This window comes from Pleurodeles waltl, chromosome 11, assembly GCF_031143425.1.
Source record: "Pleurodeles waltl isolate 20211129_DDA chromosome 11, aPleWal1.hap1.20221129, whole genome shotgun sequence".
Taxonomy (NCBI): Eukaryota; Metazoa; Chordata; class Amphibia; order Caudata; family Salamandridae; genus Pleurodeles; species Pleurodeles waltl.
In genome coordinates, this window is record NC_090450.1 from 421,751,814 (window position 1) to 421,772,218 (window position 20,405).

At 50.0% G+C, this 20,405-nt stretch overlaps 1 protein-coding gene across 2 annotated transcripts in view; it reads left to right on the plus strand.

Annotated features, from left to right (window-relative positions):
- The window catches only part of NGEF (neuronal guanine nucleotide exchange factor), an 850,900-nt gene that overhangs the window by 286,703 nt on the left and 543,792 nt on the right, over positions 1–20,405 (plus strand). Inside the window, exon 1 of one of the 2 annotated variants that reach the window (XM_069213777.1) lies at positions 17,461–18,230. The exons of the other annotated variant lie outside the window; for it this stretch is intronic. Within the exon in view, the coding sequence (XP_069069878.1) occupies positions 17,989–18,230 (242 nt within the window). The 5' untranslated portion in view covers positions 17,461–17,988. Of the gene's footprint in view, positions 1–17,460; positions 18,231–20,405 lie in introns of those variants that run through there. 2 annotated transcript variants of the gene reach the window in all.

Genomic DNA, 20,405 nt, shown 5'->3' on the forward strand with positions numbered 1-20,405 from the left:
GGTGCACCAGAGATGCCCAGGGCCTATAATCAAATGCTACAAGTGGGCCTGCAGCACTGATTGTGCTGCCCACCTGGGTAACCCTGTAAGCATGTCTCAGACCTGCCACTGCAGTGTCTGTGTGTGTAGCTTGCACTGCCAATTCGACCTGGCAAGTGTACTGACTTGCCAGGCCCAAACATTCATTTTTACTACATGTATGTCACCCCTAAGGTAGGCCCTAGGTAGCCCCATGGGCAAGGTGCAGTGTATTTAAAAGGTAGGACATGTACTGGTGTGTTTTACGTGTCCTGTTTCACTATGGCAAGGCCTATCTCTCCCATAGGTTAACACGGGGCTGCCTTTAAATGCCTTTTAAGTGCAGATTCCCATTGGGAGCAGATAGAGATATGGAGTTTGTGGTCTCTGAGTTACAAATTAAAAATACATCTTTCGGTAAAGTTGTTTTTAGATTGTCTGTTTGAAAATGCCACTTTTTGAAAGTGTGCATTTTCTCGCTTAACCATTCTGTGCCTATGCCTGCCTGTGGAATCCACATCTGGATCAGACTGATGGTTGGGCTTTTTGTGAATTCCCTCTAGACAGTGACACAAAGGGAGTTGAGGTGTGCCCTGCATATCCTGATGAGTCTCCTGGGCTAGAGTTGAGAGGGAGGAGTTGACCCCTGCACCTGACAGGGCTGTGCCTGTCTTCACGCAGTGCCGTCTCCAACCCCCTAGGGTGTGTCTGGGGCCAGGCCTGGACAAAGAAGGATCTTGTGAACAACAGAAACATTCCTTTGAAGTTTGCCACTTCAAAGGCAGAAATGGGTATAAGTAGTGGACCTAAAACCCCAGATTTTTAGATTACTTCTGGATCAAGAGGAACCTCTGCCAAGGAGAAGAACTTGATGCTTGAGGAGGACCTGCCACTCTACCTGTTGCATTGTTGTGCTGGCCTGCTGCTGCGGCTTCTGCCTGAAGAGGGAAGGGAGTGGACTTTGCTTTCTGAAAACCTGCTTGTGAAGTTTCTCCAAGGGCTTGGACTGAGCTTGCTCCCTGTTCCGAAGTCTCAGGGACACCAAAGACTTAATTTGCCAGTGCCTGGTTTCTTCTGCTGAGAGTCCTGACTTGCTAAGTGGTGCCATATCCAGCCCCTGGGCCCTTAGAAGTGGAAACTGGTAACCTGCTGGGGAAAATCCATGCACCTCTGTGTGCGCGTCAGAAACATCGATGCAGCGCCTGTACCATAGCTGAAAATTCGACACAGCACCTATTCTCAACGCCGACCCATTGCACATTGTGTCTGAATTTTTCACACATCGACCCTGGATGTCAAAATCTTCGACATCACCCCACAGGCCTGAGGCTGCTTGTCCGGAAATCGACGCATCCCTTCCCTGTGTGAAAAGAATCAACACATCGCTTACCCAGTGGAGAAAGAATTGACGCACAGCCTCACTTGTGAGTAAGGAATCAACGCATCGCTTGCTTTTCTGATGCATGCTCACCCGTGCAACTTTATTTTTGAAGCATACAAGGTACTTTGTGCTAAAACAACACATCCATTGATTTCTATGGATTAAGACTCTTTTTACTTAAAAAATTCATATCTTTGCTTGTGTGTGTTGGAATTTCATCGTTTTGATCTTGTTTGATTTAAATAGATATTAGCTATTTTTCTAAACTAGTTGTGGAGTCATTTTGTGGTGCTTTCACCCTTGTTACAGTGTGTGTTTGTACAAATCCTTTACACATTGCCTCTGAGATAATCTTGACTGCTTGTGCCAAGCTACCTAGGGGGTGTGCAGGTGTTATCTGAGCTGTGTATCTCCCTTACCCTGACTAGAGTGAGGGTCCCTACTTGAACAGGGTGTAAACTGTCTGCCAACACCCATTTCTAACACAATGTTCATTTGGGGTTTGCTTGTGTTTAACCCTGAAAGAGTGTGGTAGTGCTTGAAAAGGGGAGTCACACCCACTTCAACCAAAACCTAGTTTTCCAAACCTATGTATTGCTACTTTTCGCAGTTCAAACAGCAGTCGGGGGACCTATTTCCTTCCCTGCACACAAAGCACTGGATTTAGCGCTGGTGACGCCTGGTGTGACAATCTTTTTCAGCACCTCCCCCCTCCATGACCACCTCCTCTGATTCCCTCACTCACACCCAGCAAAGGTGCCCCTCATCTTTCCATAGACCCTCTCTCACATACAATTAATTTGTTTTAGTGTGCCGGTAAAGGCTGGCTTTACTAATCCATTCAGCAATCCAAATAAAATACAGATCTGTTCTTTGCTGCAGGCATAGTAACCCTCTGCGCTATTTTACATGTCAAAACTGCCACTAGACAAAACCCTGAAGGCTCTGTCTCTAGCAGGAACATTAATCACAAGAGTTATCTTGACATTTTTATTACTACCTGAAAGCTGGACATGCAAGGAAATCTGCAGCAGGTACTTTTAAATGGAATGTTATTACTAAACACAGCACTTAGCCCGAGGTCAGTGCCTCTCACTCCAGGTCAGCGCCCAGTGCTGCTGCACAGGTCCCACAGCTCTAAAGTCGATCCTGTGCACATGAGCCCAAGACACACTAGCTATGCTGAAGTTTTATTTCTGAACAACAAAAAACGAATGCCACCTTCACACCCTAGACGTTTTCTTTAATGGTGTCGGTGTCATTGTTTTTATTCTGTCCCTCACCCCTGTCATTTCCTAGTACCGACAGACAGAATTAAGAGAACATCATACCATGGTGCTAAATAGAATGGGAGGTTTAAATTACCCCTACTCTGTTAGGCTACTGGAAAAGTATTCCAATGACAGCTCTGTTGATGGATTACTTAAGGTCTACCTCTCTCTAAGTGAGGTGGGCGGAATGAAGGTTTGGCGGACAGACTCTGTTGGGTTGCAACGGATTACCCTGTGTGCCAAACTCTAAATTAATCTTTACATTTATTCTCTACTTTACCAATATTTGTCCTAGGCTGTTCATGCATCTTTCCAGCCTCTGCCCAAGAATCCTCATCCACATTGGCCTTACCGTGCCCCCGGCTGCAGAGATATCCCATCCTGGTGGGAAAGCAGTTCACCTTTCTTCTGTGAAATTCTTATGCCTTTGTGCATTACCTTCAAAGATTTCATGGACCTGACATGGCAGATGCTCGAACAGCACCACGGACGAGAACACCTCACAAGGGAATAGCCGCAAAAATAAAAGGCATCCAACTTTTAACCATATTACAAATGGCAACAATGCGAGCTAGCCTGGCTTTTATTTGGGAAAGTTGCTGCCCCCAAGGAAATTGTGAAAAGAATCTGGCCAAATGGTACATTTGACAGCTGTCTGTGCATTCCTATCTTTAACCATCCACACTTCTCCCCATTCACTACCCATCCATCCTTTTCTCCATCCATGCTTCCATCCTCCTCCATCATCTCTCCATCCTTCCATCTCTCTCTTACTTTCATGATCTCTAGTTCCATTTGTTTCCCATCTCCATAACGCACCGTCTTTCAGTGCTCTTTCAAACATGTGTGAAGATCAGTGTCTCCAAGCAAAGTCAAAGGAGCCAGAAATTGGATTTTAAATGTTTTATGTTGCACAGAAATTCCAAGGGCACCTCCCCCCCGGCACCTGCTGAAGGTGCGAACATGGATTGTTAATAACGCCCCTGGAACCACATGATGCACACATGCCACTAGACCCGATTCAGGCAAAAGACTCCCGATTTTTTTAAAGCAAAAAATGGCTTTATTTTGGTTGTCAACCACCTGAAATCGCCTTTCCTTCCATAAATGTAAATGAGAGGAATACATTCTCCCAATTATATATTATTTTAACATCGCCTACTTTAATCTTCTAAAATGTTGCGATGTATGATGATGTATACTGGGAATGTCAACCAACGCAGACAGCCTCGTGGAAATAAAATCAGACCTGCCAACATGGAAAACGTTTTCACTGACTGAGGCTTCGAAAGGGGTTGGTCTTTCATCTCCCACTTCTTAAACTGGCCTGGAGGGGTAATTTAAGGGGTGCCATGGAGATATGGTGGGACTTAGTGCCTGGTGGTGCCTAGGAAGCCTCTCCTGTCACCTTTAAAATTCTAAAAAAAAATGAATGCTTCTGAGCTTGCCTCCAAGGTCCTAGGGGGATGCTAAACCATGCATGGACTCCAAGAGTGCAAAATCCCCATCTCATGAGCTGCAAGCCTGTTCTATGTAGGGTTTTCTAGCCCACCCTGAGATATTGACTTTTCACTGGGTGATCATGTGAAGAGTTCCAGAATCATGTGATACATGGTGGTACTGTGCGAGTTAGCCGATCTGTAAAATGCAGTGACTGGGCTGCACTTTATGCACCATAGCCCTCATTACGAGTTTGGCGGGCGGTGGAGGCCGCCTGCCAAACTCGTACCGCCAAATGACCGCCAGTGCGTCCAGAACACCCTATTAAAAGTTCTCCTCTGGGCCGGTGGGCGGAGACAGCATTTCCTCTCGCCGGCCCAGCGGGAAACAGGGCCTTAACATTGACGCCTGCTCGTAATCGAGCCAGCAGCAATTTGACGGTGTGGCGGGTGCAGCACCACCCACTGTGCTTTCTACTGCCCGTAATTCGGGCAGTGGAAAGCGTGATGGGCTGTCGATGGGAGCCCCCTGCACTGCCATTGCCAAGTGCATGGGCAGTGCAGGGGCCCTCATTCCTCCACCCTTTCCATGATGGTCCAACCGCATGAAAAGGCTGGCGGATTGGGGAGTCGTAATCCTCAGAGCAGCGCTGCATGCAGCGCCGCTTTGGCAGATTCCAACCGCCGAGACCGTAAGGCTGTCGACTGGCAGTGTTGGCAGTTGGACAGTGGTAGCTCTGCCATGCTCGTAATGTGGCAGTCAGATCGCCACGACCACTGCGGTCCGACAGCCACCTCGGTCTGGCGGTCTTAAGACCGTTAGATTCGTATTGAGGGCCTATATTCTCATGTCTGGTCCACGAAAAGAGTGGAATTCAGTCTGATTCCAGATATGGCAGCAATTCATGAACTTGGAAGTGGGATCTGAGCCAGCCTGAGGGAATCATATTGTCTTTGTCCTAGTGTAGTGCCCCATCATGGGACAATTGCAGCAAGAAATCCAGGTGCAGTGCGTTTTGCCATGAAAACAGTCACCTGAAGACAAATAGAGCTAATATATATATTTTTTCACTTGTGGTCACTGCTAATACCTCTCACTTCATAGAAAGTGTTATCTCTCCATGTGGTAGTCTGTCCTGAAACAAGTTGGGAGATCACAAGGAACACATCAAATACAGCTGCCACACCTAACAGGCCAACTACCAAAACAGTGACGCACCTTGCGGGGTACGTTCACAATTGCTAAATGATAGATATTTATTTTTTTCCCCAAAATTTTTATTAGGTCATACAACATAGTAAGCTGCATCTTCATCTATACATAGCCAATGCGTAGGCAGAGTGCATAAATTGAAACAATAAGTCTTGACATACAGACCCAATAAATTCTCTGTGTCCAAGGTCCATGACCCTACTCGTTCCTTTCCATACACAAAGGGTCTACCAAGGAGCCTGACCTCTGGGGATGTACCATTAATCCCACAATGACGCACCCTCCCCCGCAACTATTCAACTCCATCAAGCAAATCCCTTTAAGAATACCTACCATGGTCCCCAGATTTTATCTTGTTTGCTAAGTATACCTCCCTTTCCTTAACAATGCAATGATCCATGCCTCTGTGCCACTCTCCTATGGTGGGGGAGCCTCTTGAAACATCCATCTGCGCACTATGTATTTTTTAGCAACAACGCATGCTACCTCTGACAGATTAAGGCCCTCATTACAACCCTGTCGGTAAATCCCGCTTACCACCGTGCTGACGGCCGTCGAGATACCGTGGCTTTGGCGGAAATCCAGTACAGGTATTATGACCCACATCTCGTAATCCGCCACAATACAGACACCCACACAAGTTCGCCACACCAAAGGTCAGTGATAAACTGGCGATAGCAAAACCTATACCGTCACGCCAACAGAACTACACCCACATTATCACGACCCACGAATCAACGCGGCAGTCATTCAACCATGGTAATCCATTGGCGGTACACACCACTGCGCTCAACATACACACACATTTACAAAACACAACCACATTGGACAATTCAAAATACACACACCTGATACACATACACACACCACACCCAAAACACTATAAAACACACACCCACATTACCCACAACCCCTTACAACTATTTTTTTGGAAGAAGCAGAGAGAGAGAGAGAATACAAACACAACACCAGCATCCACAGGCGCACAACACCATCACTTATACAACATCCATGCACCTCATACAACACACACCAACACAACACATCACACAGCTCAACAAACAGCACCCCACACATCACCCACACCACATAATGGCACCTCAAAGACACCCCATGTTTTCTGAGGAGGAGCTCAGGTTCATGGTGGAGGAAATCATCCGGGTAGAGCCACAGCTATTCGGATCACAGGTGCAGCAGACATCCATTGCAAGGAAGATGGAGCTATGGCGGAGAATTGTCGACAGGGTCAATGCAGTGAGACAGCATCCAAGAACACGGGATGACATCAGGAAGATGTGGAACGACCTACGGGGGAAGGTGCGTTCCGTGGTATCCAGACACCAGACAGCAATACAGAGGACTGGCGGTGGACCCCCGCATTCCCCCCCCACAACTAACAACATGGGAGGAGCAAGTCTTGGCGATCATGCGTCCTGAGGGCCTCGCAGGAGTATCAGGACTGGACTCTGGAAAGGCATATGTTTACTATTATATCCCCCCCCCCACCTGCATGCTATCACAAACACCTAGCCCAACCCTCACACCCATCACCCCAACACCCCACTGATAACCCAGTATCACAATCCACACATCCCAAAACCAAAGCCTGCATGTTACACCAATGCATAGACCCCATCACCAAAGCATGTCCAGTACAGATACTCACCCAGGCCCCAAAATCCCCATTCACACAAGGCCAAAGACAATTAGCCAAGCACAGGAGTAGAGGGTAACTCACCCATTGTACAAGATGGCACATACAGATACAATAACTATGCATTTACCCCCCAACAGGACCACTACCCAACGTCACCGGACAGGAGGTGCCAGACATATCCAGTCCCCCCACAGAAGAGGACCACAGTGACGACAGCAGCTCTGCACGCCTGGATCAAGATTACCAGCCCGGCCCATCTGGGACCTCGGGACAGTTGGTTCCCCTGCCACAGTCATAAACCACCACTGAACCTCCCCTCTCAGGAAACACCACCACAGCACCCACCCAGCGGGCCCATCCCTCTGTCCCCAGGACACGTCAATCAGCAGTGTGTCCACCACTACAGGGACCCCAGGCAAACCCGCCAACCCTAGACAATCCGGGATCTGGGGTCAGTGGCAGTGGGCACATGGTTCAGGGGACAGAGGCACAGGATAACAGGGAAGCTGGGATGACTGCTGTGCGACAGGGGAGGACAGGCCCAGGGAACCCACTCTCCACGAGGCACTCTCCAACATCATGGTAGCATACCACCATTCCCAGGAGACCATGAGCACGGTACTGGCCAAGTTTCAGGAGACCCAGCAGCTGCAGGAGGAACACTACCTGGGGATCAGGGAGGACTTGAAGTCCATTAACAACACCCTGGTCACCATTGCAGGGGTGCTGGCAGACATAGCCAACACCATGAGGGAGACAGTGGCATACCACTGGGCCCCTGACACTAGCCTGAACGATGAACAGCCCTCCACCTCCGCCGGTGCTAGTGGACAGGAGGTCCCACCACAGGACCGACAGGCCATCAGCACCCCACCCCCTGCAGAAGGAGAACCACCACGCAAAAGGTCCCTGAGATCCAGGAACAAGACAGAGAACATTGCCAAGACCCCCGCCAGGAAATAAGACTCTCCTGAATGTCACCCTTCTGTCCCACTATGTTACCCTGTCCACCTTGAACTGCCATTACTCCACTTCCTATATCCCCTTGGACAATGCACCTGTGATACCAATAGACTGGACTCCACCATGGACATTCCTCCACCATCACCCCAGCCCATTGCACAGCCCCCTCCACTTATTAGCACAGAAATAAACACCCTTGAATCACAAATCAATCTGGAGTCAGTCTGTACTTTCACAAGTGTATAATTGCAACCTCTCAGAAAAATAGCAATGGCAATGTTCATTTCCACATACCAATGTTCGACAGTTGTTGGGCAGCAGTAAACATAGCAGAAGGCAGAAAGTGGTACCCAGATCTATGAAATGGAAAACCAAAGTGAACTGTCAGGGTCCATACACAGAGGTAAAAAGGCAGAATCATGCAATGTCCTACAGTAGTATGATATGAGAGGAGCAGTGCCAATCTCTTACCTGTGTCTCATTGGAAGTATTGCATGATGATGTTGTTTCGGTTGTCTATATCTTCTTCTTCTGCCTCCTCTTCTTCACTGTCCACAGGCTCCACAGCTGCCACAAGACCAACACCAGGCCCATCTTCCTGCAGCAAAGGCACCTGGCATCGCAAAGCCAGGTTGTGCAACATACAGCAAGCCACGATTATCTGGCACACCTTCTTCGGTGAGTAGTATAGGGAGCCACCTGTCAGATGGAGGCACCGGAACCTGGCCTTCAGGAGGCCGAAAATACGCTCAATTATCCTCCTAGTTCACCCATATGCCTCATTGTAGCGTTCCTCTGCCCTTGTCCTGGGATTCCTCACTGGGGTCAGTAGCCATTACAGGTTGGGGTAACCAGAGTCACCTGCAAATATCGAGGGACAACTGTTAGACATACACCAACCTTTAGGGATTCTCCCATACCCAGACACCTATGTAAACTATTTTGGGACCTTGGGCTCACCTATTAGCCACACACAGTGCCTCTGGAATTGCCCCATCACATAAGGGATACTGCTATTCCTCAAAATGTAAGCTTCATGCACAGAGCAAGGATACTTGGCGTTCACATGAGAGATGTACTGGTCTGCCAACCACACCAACTACACATTCATCGAATGGTAGTTTTTGCGGTTTCTGTGCACCTGTTCATTCCTGCGGGAGGGGACAAATGCCACATGTGTACCATTAATTGCACCAATGATGTTGGGGATATGTCCCAGGGCATAGAAGTCACCTTTCACTGTGGCCAAATCCTCCACCTGTGGGAATATAATGTAGCTGTGCATGTATTTCAGCAGGGCAGACAACACTCTGGACAACACGTGAGAGAACATTGGCTGTGACATCCCTGATACCATGGCCACTGTTGTTTGAAAGGACCCACTGGCCAGGAAATGGAGTACCGACAGGACCTGCAGTAGAGGGGGGATTCCTGTGGGATGGCAGATACCTGACATCAGGTCTGGCTCCAACTGGGCACACAGTTCATGGATTGTGGCACGATCAAGTCTGTAGGTGATAATGATGTGTCTGTCTTCCATTGTCGACAGGTCCACCAGCGGTCTGTATACCGGAGGATGACACTGTCTCATCATCTGCCCCAGTTGACGTGCCCTGTGGAGGAGAAGGGTGAGCAGAGGGTCATACGCCACATAGGTTTCACAAGGGTGTTTAGAACAATTGTGATGTAATCAGTGTTTTGCGCTGTATTCCTGCCCAAAAGTGCTGTGACGCAGTTAGGTGCCCTGCCATGTGGCCCCCTGAAATGGCGGCTGCCTGACCTGTAAGAAGGGACAAGGGGAAATGAGGTCACTGCGCTGGCGTGCAGCGTCGCGGTAGGCGGACGAAGACCGCGGCGCAATTCCGCATTGGATATTATTGGGCCCTATGGGTTCCAGGAGCCAATGATGATGTACGCCGGCGGTGACGGTGCGCACCGCCGCGGACGTGACCGCCATTTTCTAACTGTTCACTCACTTGATACCTGACCTTCAACAGGAGAGAACCTACACTGCAAGTGCTGCTGTGACCTGAGTCTGGAAGCGACAATGGCTACAGTGTCTGGGGAAAGGGCCCCTGCCTTCACCACAGAGGAGTTGGACAACATGGTGGCTGGGGTCCTCCCCTAGTACACGCTACTCTACGGTCCACCAGACAAACAGGTGAGTACACTGTGAGCATGATGGATGGAATATGAAAGTATGGAGTGGCGTTGATGGAAGATACAGGTGTGGGATGGGCAGAGGCCAGCATGTGAGGATGGTCAGTGTATGTGTTTTTGGGCCAGGGTGGGAGGTTGTGGCCAATGAGTAAGAAGAACCGGACGGGGGGAGTAAAATCTATTCTTACTTTACTTTTCCTCTAGGTCAGCGCCCACCAGAAGAAGGGTATTTGGGGTGCCATCGCCAAGGAAGTGCGGACCCTGGGGGTCTACCATAGACGGAGCACCCACTGCCGCAAAAGATTGGAGGACCTGCATCGCTGGACCAAGAAGATGGCGGAGGCCCAGCTAGGGATGGCCTCCCAAGGTGGAAGGGGTGCCCGTCGCACCATGACCCCCCTGATGTACTGGATTCTGGCGGAGGATGGGCGCTTCAGGGCATCACAGCAACCACAAGGGGGTGAGTACAGTCTCATGCAGCTGACTCTGCGCGCTTTATGAGGTTTCTGGGTGTGGGAAGTGGGCTGTGGGTTCCCCTAGGCCAGGGCAAACATGCCAGGATAGATACATTGATAGGCAGGCTCAGTACCAGTCCAACCCCAAAAGTGGTAGTGGCCCTCTACACCTAGTCAGGCTCCTGTGGGTTCCAGGTGTGCATCAAATGGGTCTAGGCACAGTCCCCCATGGGCATCTGATTTGACCCTGACCTGTTGCATCGCCTACTGCATAGGGCTGCTACCTGTGTGTTGTGTCCACCAACTGTGGTGTTGTTGCAGGCATTGACCATGTGTCTCTTCTGTCTTTCCTCCCCTTGTTTTGTCACCCTGTTCTTGTGGGTATTAGCATCATCTGGCAGAGGAGCATTGGCACCGGAGCAGGAGGGAGTTGCAAACCACATGGCCCAGGAGGGTAAATGTACGGAGTCTGAAGGCACTAGTGGGACAGAGGGCGAGGGGAGCCCCACGACGGGGACAGGAGGAGACACCAGTGACAGCACCTCCTCCTCTGATCGGAGCTCCCTTGCGGGGGTGGGCACCTCTGTGCCCACCGCATCAACAGGTACAGCTGCCACCCCCCCTACCAGCACCACCCACCCAGCAGCCCCTCAGCGTGTTTCCCGTGCCCGCTCACCCAGGAGAGTGGGCATCTCCTTCACCCCAGGCACCTCAGGCCCTGCCCCAGTCAGCCCTGCTGCCCTCAGTGAGGAGGCTATTGACCTCCTGAGATCCCTCACTGTTGGGCAATCAACCATTTTGAATGCCATCCAGGGTGTCGAGAGGCATTTGCAGCCAACAAATGCATACCTGGAGAGCATTCATTCTGGCGTGGCAGCCCAAGAGAGCATTTCAGGCTCTGGCCTCAGCACTGATGGCAGCCATTGTCCCTGTGTCCAGCCTCCCCCATCCAACTTCCACTATCCAGACCCAATCTCCTCTACCTCAGCCTATCCCAAGCACACCATCAGACCAGCATGCACACACATCAACACACAAAAGTGGCTCAGGCAAACATAAGCACCACACATCCCACAGGCACGCACACAAGCACCATCCCCGTGCAGACACACCAACATCTACTGCCTCCACTGTATCCCCCTCCTCCACGTCCTCCTCCTCCCTCCCCGTCTCGTCTCCACTCACACCTGCATGCACTACATCCTCAGCCACTACCTCCATCACCAGCACGCCCATCACCACACACCGCTCACGTGCAATCACCACCCCCACTACCATGCACACGTCCCCTGTGTCCTGTCCCAGTGTGTCTGTGAGCCCTCCTCCCAAAGTACACAAATGCCGGCACACACCCACTCAACAGCCATCCACCTCACAACAGCCTCCAGCCCATGCACCCTCACCCAAACTCAGCAGACGTACACCTCCTACAACCACTACCTCTTCCTCCACTCCCAAACCCCCTCCATCTTCCCGTCCCAGTGTGTCTAAAAAACTTTTCCTCGCTAACTTTGACCTCTTCCCTACACTTCCCCCCGGGCCTTCCCCTAGGGCCAGGATGTCCAGATCCCAGCCCAGCACCTCAGCCACTAAATCCTCAAGCACTGTGGTCCCTGCAAGTCCAGTAACATCACGGGCCGCACCCATCAGGGCTGCCAGTGTGCCACCTAGTGAGGCCAAGGATCACCCTATTCCGCCACCTGCCAAGGTGAAGAAGGGGACAACATGCCATAGGGAAAAGTTGCACCAACCACCCAGCAAGGCCTCCTTCGAGACAAAAGAGGACAGTGCCAAGGTCCCAGCAGTGACTTCCAAGGTGGGGGAGGGACGCAAGGCTAAAGGGAAGTCAACTCAGGGCACGGAGCCTCCGGGTGAGAGACTGGTGACACCCCTTCTGCAAGGCAGAACAGCAACTTGTATGGCGGTGGCCACCACTGCAACCACCGCCACCTGCACTGCCACCTGCATGCCCACCTGCACTGCCACCTGCACGCCTGCTGCCTCTGCTACAGTCCCCAGCATCATCCCCAGTGGGAAGCCGTCCGAGGCTGCAGGAGACGTCTTGGCGTCTCCCTCCACAGGTGCTGACACATGCACCACCACCAACATCTCAGCCGCTGACACCGCCGCAACCACTGCCACCTGCCCCGCAACGTGCTCAAACAGTGCCACCACAGCTGACATGAACATCATCCCCATTGGGCAGTCGTCCGAGGCTGCAGGAGGCGTCCAGGACCCTGCACAGAGTACATGAGGCACCCCAACCAGCACTGGCAGTACCCGCAGTTGGCAGGCTAAGTCGCTGCAGGGTGGAGTGTGTCTCTGCCTCCATGGAGTATCATGCTACCTGTTCCCAGGAAATCTCGTGGCTCTGACACCCAGGTGCAGAAGTGAGAACTGACACACACCATATGCAGCACTCTGGGCACCAAGCCCCCTCCAGAACCAGTGGGGAGATACATCCACTACCCCAGTCCTTGGCAGGATGAAGCACTCTGGGCACAAAGCCCCCTCCAGAACCAGTGGAGAGATACATCCACTACCCCAGTCCTTGGCAGGATGAAGTACTCTGGGCACAAAGCCCCCTCCAGAACCAGTGGAGAACAGCATCCACTACCCTAGTCTTTGGCAGGATGAAGCACTATGGCACCAAGCCCCCTACAGAACCAGTGGAGAGATACATCCACTACCCCAGTCCTTGGCAGGATGAAGTATTCTGGGCACAAAGCCTCCTCCAGAACCAGTGGAGAACAGCATCCACTACCCCAGTCCTTGGCAGGATGAAGCACTCTGGGCACAAAGCCCCCTCCAGAACCAGTGGAGAAAATCATCCACTGGAGAGACTGTGGCCTTGCACTCCCCAGGAGCAATCAGTGGGCAACCCACCCACCTCAGAGACTTGTGAGACTGTGACTTTGCACTCCCCAGGATCAAACAGTGAGCATGGAGCCCCCTCGTGGAGCAGTGGCATCGTCCCATCATCCGGCTGAGGTGCCCCCCCCTCCCCTTCCCCCTGAGGTGCCTGTTTTTTTCCGACCTGATTCCCCTGCAGTGTTCTCTCCGTTTTGAGGCAGGTATCATGTGTGGGCTTTGCCCATGCATTTTGGGACCACTGCTCCACGGACAATGAACGGAACACTATCCGAACTTGTGTAGTTGCTGTACATATTTGTATATAATGATCTGTTACAGACCTGTTTCCCTATCTGGATTTTCTATGATTACACTTGTTACAATCATTTCATTTTGTCCTTGCGTTCTTCCAGAGGGTTACAGGGTGTAAATGTAATTTTGATGCATGTATTTGTGTGTATGGTGTTGTGGGTGAGGGTGGGAGTGGGGATGTTGCATGTTGCGTGTGTGTGTCACTCTCTTTTTCCTCCCCCCTCCCCTGTGTACTAGGTGCAGTACTCACCGTGGTCGTCGCTGCCGTCTTTGATGTTCCTGGTAGAAGAGGAGGCAAACCAACATTGGTAGCACCTGTAACTCTGGCTCCATGGCATCCTGGTTCCTCGTTGGGTGTCGATAGGTGAGTGGTTTCCGTTCCAAAGACTGTTTCTGCCGTGCTTTTGATGGCGTTGGTACTGCCCCGGAAAAGCTGGCGGATTGGTGCCTTGTAATACACTGGACGGTACATTATCTTCCGCCTGTCTGTTGGTGGTTAGCGCTGTAGTGTTTGTTTGTACCGCCGTGGCGGTCGGAGTGTTAAAGTGGCTGTCTGTGTTGGCGGTTTCAACCATGGTCGTGATTCCCTTTCTTTTTACCGCCGGCCTGTTTGCTGTATTACCGCTGCTTTAAGACCGACTGCCAGGGTTGTAATGAGGGCCTAAGTCTATGTCTAGACCCACTTCCTCGTCCAACAATCACAGCAATGATGTTATGGGGCTCAACCCAGTAAGCCATCCCAACACCCACTTCAGAAACCCCTCTACCTACCACCAGGATCGCCTGATGTTTGGGCAAGCTCAGATCATATGCATGAATGTTTTTTTTTTTCCTCCGGGCATCCAATGCTGTTTGGGCAGTTTGGGCTGAGCCTACACCCCATTACCCATAGCCATTCTGGTGTGTAGTAGGCGTTGTGCAGGTCATTAAGCTTGACAAAACAGAAATGCACCAGTATCATGAGAACCTGGGTTACCATCAGTACTTCCCTCCACTCGTCGTCCCCCAGGGCCCCTACATCCTCCTAACACTTCTATTGCAAGCATGTCAGTGGGTCCGGGCATTAACCAGGAGAAATTGATACAACCTGGAAATACCATGCACCTTATCAGTTCCATAGTCAATCATGCCTCCGGTGGGCTAAACTCTGAGAGAACCCAAAGGGGTCTTTTTAACAGGTCCAACATGCTCTGCAGTTACAGGATTCTGAAGAATTGTGAGTTTTGTAGAATCATACTACATGTTAAGTTCATCGCATGATCTCATTTGCATCCTTGACCAAATATCTCCCTGTTTCAAGAGCCCCGTAATATCCCATCCTTTGAAATTCACAGGCCCTGTTGGCATAGGCCTGCCAGATACCCACCCATAACGGTGTCCCCTATGTAGGGCTTTTATATTAATGTATGTGGTGTAAGACAGTGTTCCATACTGTCAGCTTCATTTTCATGACCTCAGGTGAGGACAACATGGTCCCTGACGTGTATAAGATGTGGAGCACTACTTTCAATTTGAAACTCTCAAGTTATTAGCAAAAAGCAGGTCTCTGCCTATCGCCAAATAGCCAGTAATTTATTGCCAGCTTGTGTGCCATCCAATAGTACGCACAAGATTTGTTGCCCCCAGTCCTTCACCATACGTGTCTGGTGCATTTATCGAGTAAGATCTTATGTTGTTTGCCAGCCCAAATATATGAACTATAGGAGCCTTGAAATTTCTTGAGGGTCATCAGACCTATTATGAATGGATAGTTTTGAAGTACATAGAGCCAACATGCTATCATTTTATGTAAGACAATCCTGCCTAGCATAGATAGGGGCAAGGAGGACCTTCTCTTGAGATTCTGGTCAGCCCTTTCCAATAGTGAAGTTACATTATAGTGCCACTAAGAAGATTGCTCCGGGGAGATGCACAGACCTGAAACCGTCCCACTTGGACTTCATCTGTCTCGGTCCACCCCAATTGTCAACCCCTCCCCAGATGGATACTACCAACAATTTGGCCCAATTTACAACCAGGCCAGAGACCATGGCATACAAATCTAGCATTTCCATCACTTGGTCCCCTGTGGCCACCAGGTCCTGTAAACAGAACAAGATATGGTCCACAAAGAGAGAAATGCTGTCCTCAATGCCCTCCCTCCAGGCCCCTGCCTGGTACCCCTCAATAGGGAAGGGGCTCGAGAGTACACCATTGACCTTCACTCTGGCCAAGGGCATTGTGTAAAATGTCTGAACTAGCTCAAGAAATGTGGGCCCAGTATTAATTCTATGCAGAATTTGGAAAAGAAAATCCAAGTTTAAGGTCTTCTCGAAATACAGGAAGACTAGTGTGTGGGGCCCCTCAAGCTCCAGATGCTAGGCCAGAGCCACTTGGAGGTGCCGAATATAGGGTCTGGTGCCACGTCCTGCATTAAACTACTCTATTACCTTAACTAGTCTACTGGCTAGGATGTTGGCTAGAATTGTAACTTCCATTTTCAAAAAGGAAATGGGTCTATACTCCAAGCAATAAGACTGCGGAGTATCTTGCTTAGAAAACACTATAATAGTAGCCTCAGTCGGGTCTGTGGTCAGTTCCCCCTCCAGGAGGCCTCCCTAAACATATTCGCGTGGTGCAGAGCTTCCTCGGAAGCAGAGCGTTTGAAAAACTCTCCTACACAGTGATTTTAAGGTGCTTTAGATTTTCCCAGACTATCGGTCTCTATAAGATATGTAGATCTATTCACGCTCTGTTGAAAGATCAGGTATGTGTTTTTGTGTGTCTGTGTAAATACACTAGTAATCCTTTATATAACACAGAATGCAAGATTTCTTATTAGCTCTAAATAACACCAGGATATCTGTAACAAAAGGACTGACTCTGTGATCTATTTTACATATAATGTAAATCCATCACTTGCATGCAGTGCTCTGCAGCAGGCACATTAGCCCTGTGAGCTATATTGTAATGGTTCAGTCCTGTGACCAGAGTGCACACTGATCTATCTAGCAAGCGTCTTAACCACTAGAGTTATCTTACTTGTACTATAACACGAAGCCTGCTGGATACACGTAGATCTATCCAGTAGGTTCATTAACTCTCTAGAACATGCTGGATTCACGTAGATCTATCCAACGGGTATTTTAACCCTCTAAACTTGCTTAAATTACAGTCAGTGTGTCGCCAATTACGTAAGGACGAACAGCACTGCCCCGGTTTTCCGTCTTGGCAATCACTTAGGAGCAGATTTTGCAATAAATATTTCACACTCACTGTCTTTCACTCTGCTTCTCCTGTCCCAGGCCGTCATGCTTCCATCCTCATGACCCTTCTTCTACCCCTCCCCGCCAACACACACACGCCAACAACGACTCCCATAAGATCCAGAGTAATAATTTATGTTCATTTCCAGCATTTCTGGTCGCCCGAAAACGCCATTCTCGGTACGCTGCACAGGCGCACTCATCGCTGATTTCATGTGCTCATAATTCATCATCTAAGTGCGCTTATAGCAGTATAATGCACACATTTTACACTTCTCAGGCCCATGATTCTACCGCTGTTTGTCACTTTCAATGCTTTTGTTTCTATATTTAGCTGACGTTGTTCTTGTTTCCCAGGCCTTCAGTGCCAGTCCCTGCTCTCCTTCGCTGCCTCTACTCATTCATTGGTTTATATTCTTCTCTGATTGTCTTGCTCTATTTACAGATCTCTCTTCCCTCTACATTTTTTCTGACTGTTTGTCTACCAATCGCATTTCTTTTCATTTTCCTATTCATGTTCCCTTCCACTTTTTATGTGCACGTGTATTTTTGTTCCATCTCCTCTCTCCTGTGCGCACCCCTTGTCTTTCTCTTCCTTGTTCCCCTTCCATTTTACCTCTCGCCTGTATGTATTTAATTAATATACCTCCTTTTTTAACTTGTTTCTTGGACCGCTTCTCTTTTAATCTGCCCTGTGCGGGCGTTCTCTCTTTCGTCTCTCGCCTGTATCCATCTCCTTCCCAGTATATGCTGTTCCTTCACCAGCACTTTCTCTCTCTCTTCACTCTCAGACCCTACCCTCCTCTGCACTGGTCGCAGGTTCCTTGCCCCTGTGTTCTTGCTGTAGGTGTGCCCCCCTCCCACACTCACTCTCTCCCTCTGGTTGGGAGGTACTCCCCTCCTTGGTACATGAAGGAATCTCTGTCGCAGGGATAGCATCCCTACCTCCGTTACCGTGGCAACCCCCGGGAGTGCGGTGCCTGCACCTCCTCCCGCCGAGGGTGAGTACTGCGGAACCCTCATGGAGCTGCTGCCGGAGCCTGGGGCCCCGCAGGGGGACACCCCTCCCTCTCCCCGGAGCACTTCTCCCCCGGACAGCCCCTCGCCTCCGGGCAGCCCATCCCTCCCGGCCGAAGACCCCGGGACCCCTCCGGGAAGCACCTCCCCGCCAGGCAGCCCGCCTCTGCCCCTCGACCACGGCGACCCCTTGACCCCGCCGGGGAGCCCTCCCCCGCAGGAAGAGGACGGCGACCTCCCGGACGGGTAAGAGACAGGGACAGGTGCACAGCGGGATGGGCTGAGAGGTGTGAAGTGCTCGCTTCTATTAATAGCGCCTTCAGAAGCGCGGGACCCGCGCGATCTGCGACCGCTGAATACCCCTCACCTTCTCCTTCTCCTGCCGCCCTGTTATTCTTTATTATAATTTCACTGCCCCCCCATATGTCTTGCTCGCATTCCTCAACTGTATTCTCTCATCGTTTATCTTCTTTGCCTTGTCCCTCTTACCTATTTCTCATACTTAACTAATCTTCCGTCCTGCTCTCTTTTTCAGCCACCCTCTTTAATTCACTCCATATTCCTTTCTCTTCTGTTTCACCAATTCTCATTCTCCATCTTGCTGATTTTAGTTCTCTCCCTTTTATGCTATCCCCCACCCCATTCATTTATTCCCTGCTTCCTCTTCTATTTCTCCCCCCTCTGTTTCTCCCCCACCCTCTTTCATTTATCCCATTTGTCCAATAATTTTCTCCTCTCTATCTTTATTTGCCTCCCTTAATTTCCCCCACATTGTTTCTCACGTGTTCTCTTTATCCCCACAGGCTTGCGTTTCTCCTCGCCTCTGTCTCTCCTCTTCCTGTTTATTTCTATCGCTCTAGATTATTCGTAGCCCGCACACCTGCCTTTCTCCCTCTGCCCATTCCTTGTGCTTGTTCCCCTGACTTTTCTTGTTCGCTCCCACTCACTTTTTGTCATGCGGTGCCTTTAACTAACTGCCAACCCTTTCTGCCTGTTTCCCACCGCTTGCTCCGATCTCTCTCTCTCCCTCCATCCCATTTACGCGGCTTTCTTCCCCACCCCTTCCTCTCTCGCCTGTCCTGTCCACCTGTCTCTCATGCCTTCTCTCTCCCTTTCTGCACACTGTGGTGCTGCCTGCCTCTGCCACTCCCCCGATCTGTGTTTGACGTGTTCTAGCAACATGGAAGCCTGGTACCAAGCTGACAGCCCCCTCTCTGGTCTCAGACTGGTCTTTTGCTGCTATGTACCCGTGACTTATGAAACCCGCACACCGCCGGCACCTGCTCTCTGCTCACGTTTCATCGCCCCAGGTTATCAGTGGCCGTATCAGTAGAAGTCAGTCAGCTCACCACACGTGCCTCGTAGCATTCGAAGTGCCAGACCTAACAAGGAGCTGTCTGAATGCGGTGCAGAGACCTGTGTGGTGTACTGCGGGGCGCGCGCTCCTCTCAGCTTGGATCACCCCTGCTGACTGAGGGGCAGCGCCAGAAGTTCTGCTGTCCTCTAACTAGCTACCCCTTAGAGCAGGGGTTCCTAGCCTGGGTCCACTGCACCCACACAGGTATACTGCAGCTGTTTTTGAAATTACAATAAAAATGATCCGAATCCAAAGTGTACACAAAAAAAAAAAAAGATAATGCAAAATGTAACAGTGCGCTCTGTTAGTGGGGAGGAATTGGAAAAGGGAGGCTCAACATTTAGTTGGAATACCGAGGCTGGGAGCAGGGCAAGTGCAAAAGACAGAATATATTGTGGACGAGTGATGGCCTCTACTGAAGGACTGTATGCGCCTCAGACAAGGAATCTGGTATAGTGCTTCCTAGTTTACAAACAAAACAGTATTTTGAAAACCTCTAGCATTCTCATTAAAATTATACATTCGATTTTTGTATTTTTTTTAATTAAATAAATAAAACGTCATAATTTTAGATTTATTTGAGTCTGCACTTTTGTGCATTGTCTTGGGGGGTCAAACCGTAGACATTGCTTAATCCTGGGCTCCCAGCATTCAGTAGTGATTCACTGGTGGTGAGAAGTCATAGGGTTAAGAACAGCTCCCTTAGAGCCCTACACAGACCTCCTTACCATTTTGTGGTAGGAATGAAATTCCCCAGGCCTATTACTTGCCGTTGGGAGTAGCTGTAAGGGCGGCTCTTTTGAGGAAGCAGCTGCTGTTGAAATGCCCGTTATCACTTGCAGGGAAACTAATGTTGCTCTTTATGTATACCTCAATAGACCAAGCGAAGACCCCCTATGTTAATGTCCTCGAAGAGGCCCCTCCAGCCTAGAACTAAACACACGCTGAGTTCAGAAACCATATAGAGATCTGGAAACTGACCAGGAATCCCAGTGTTCAATATCTGTCTCATTTCTAGATGATATCCCTAAAAAATGATACAGCAGATAGCTCTTGGGCTTGGT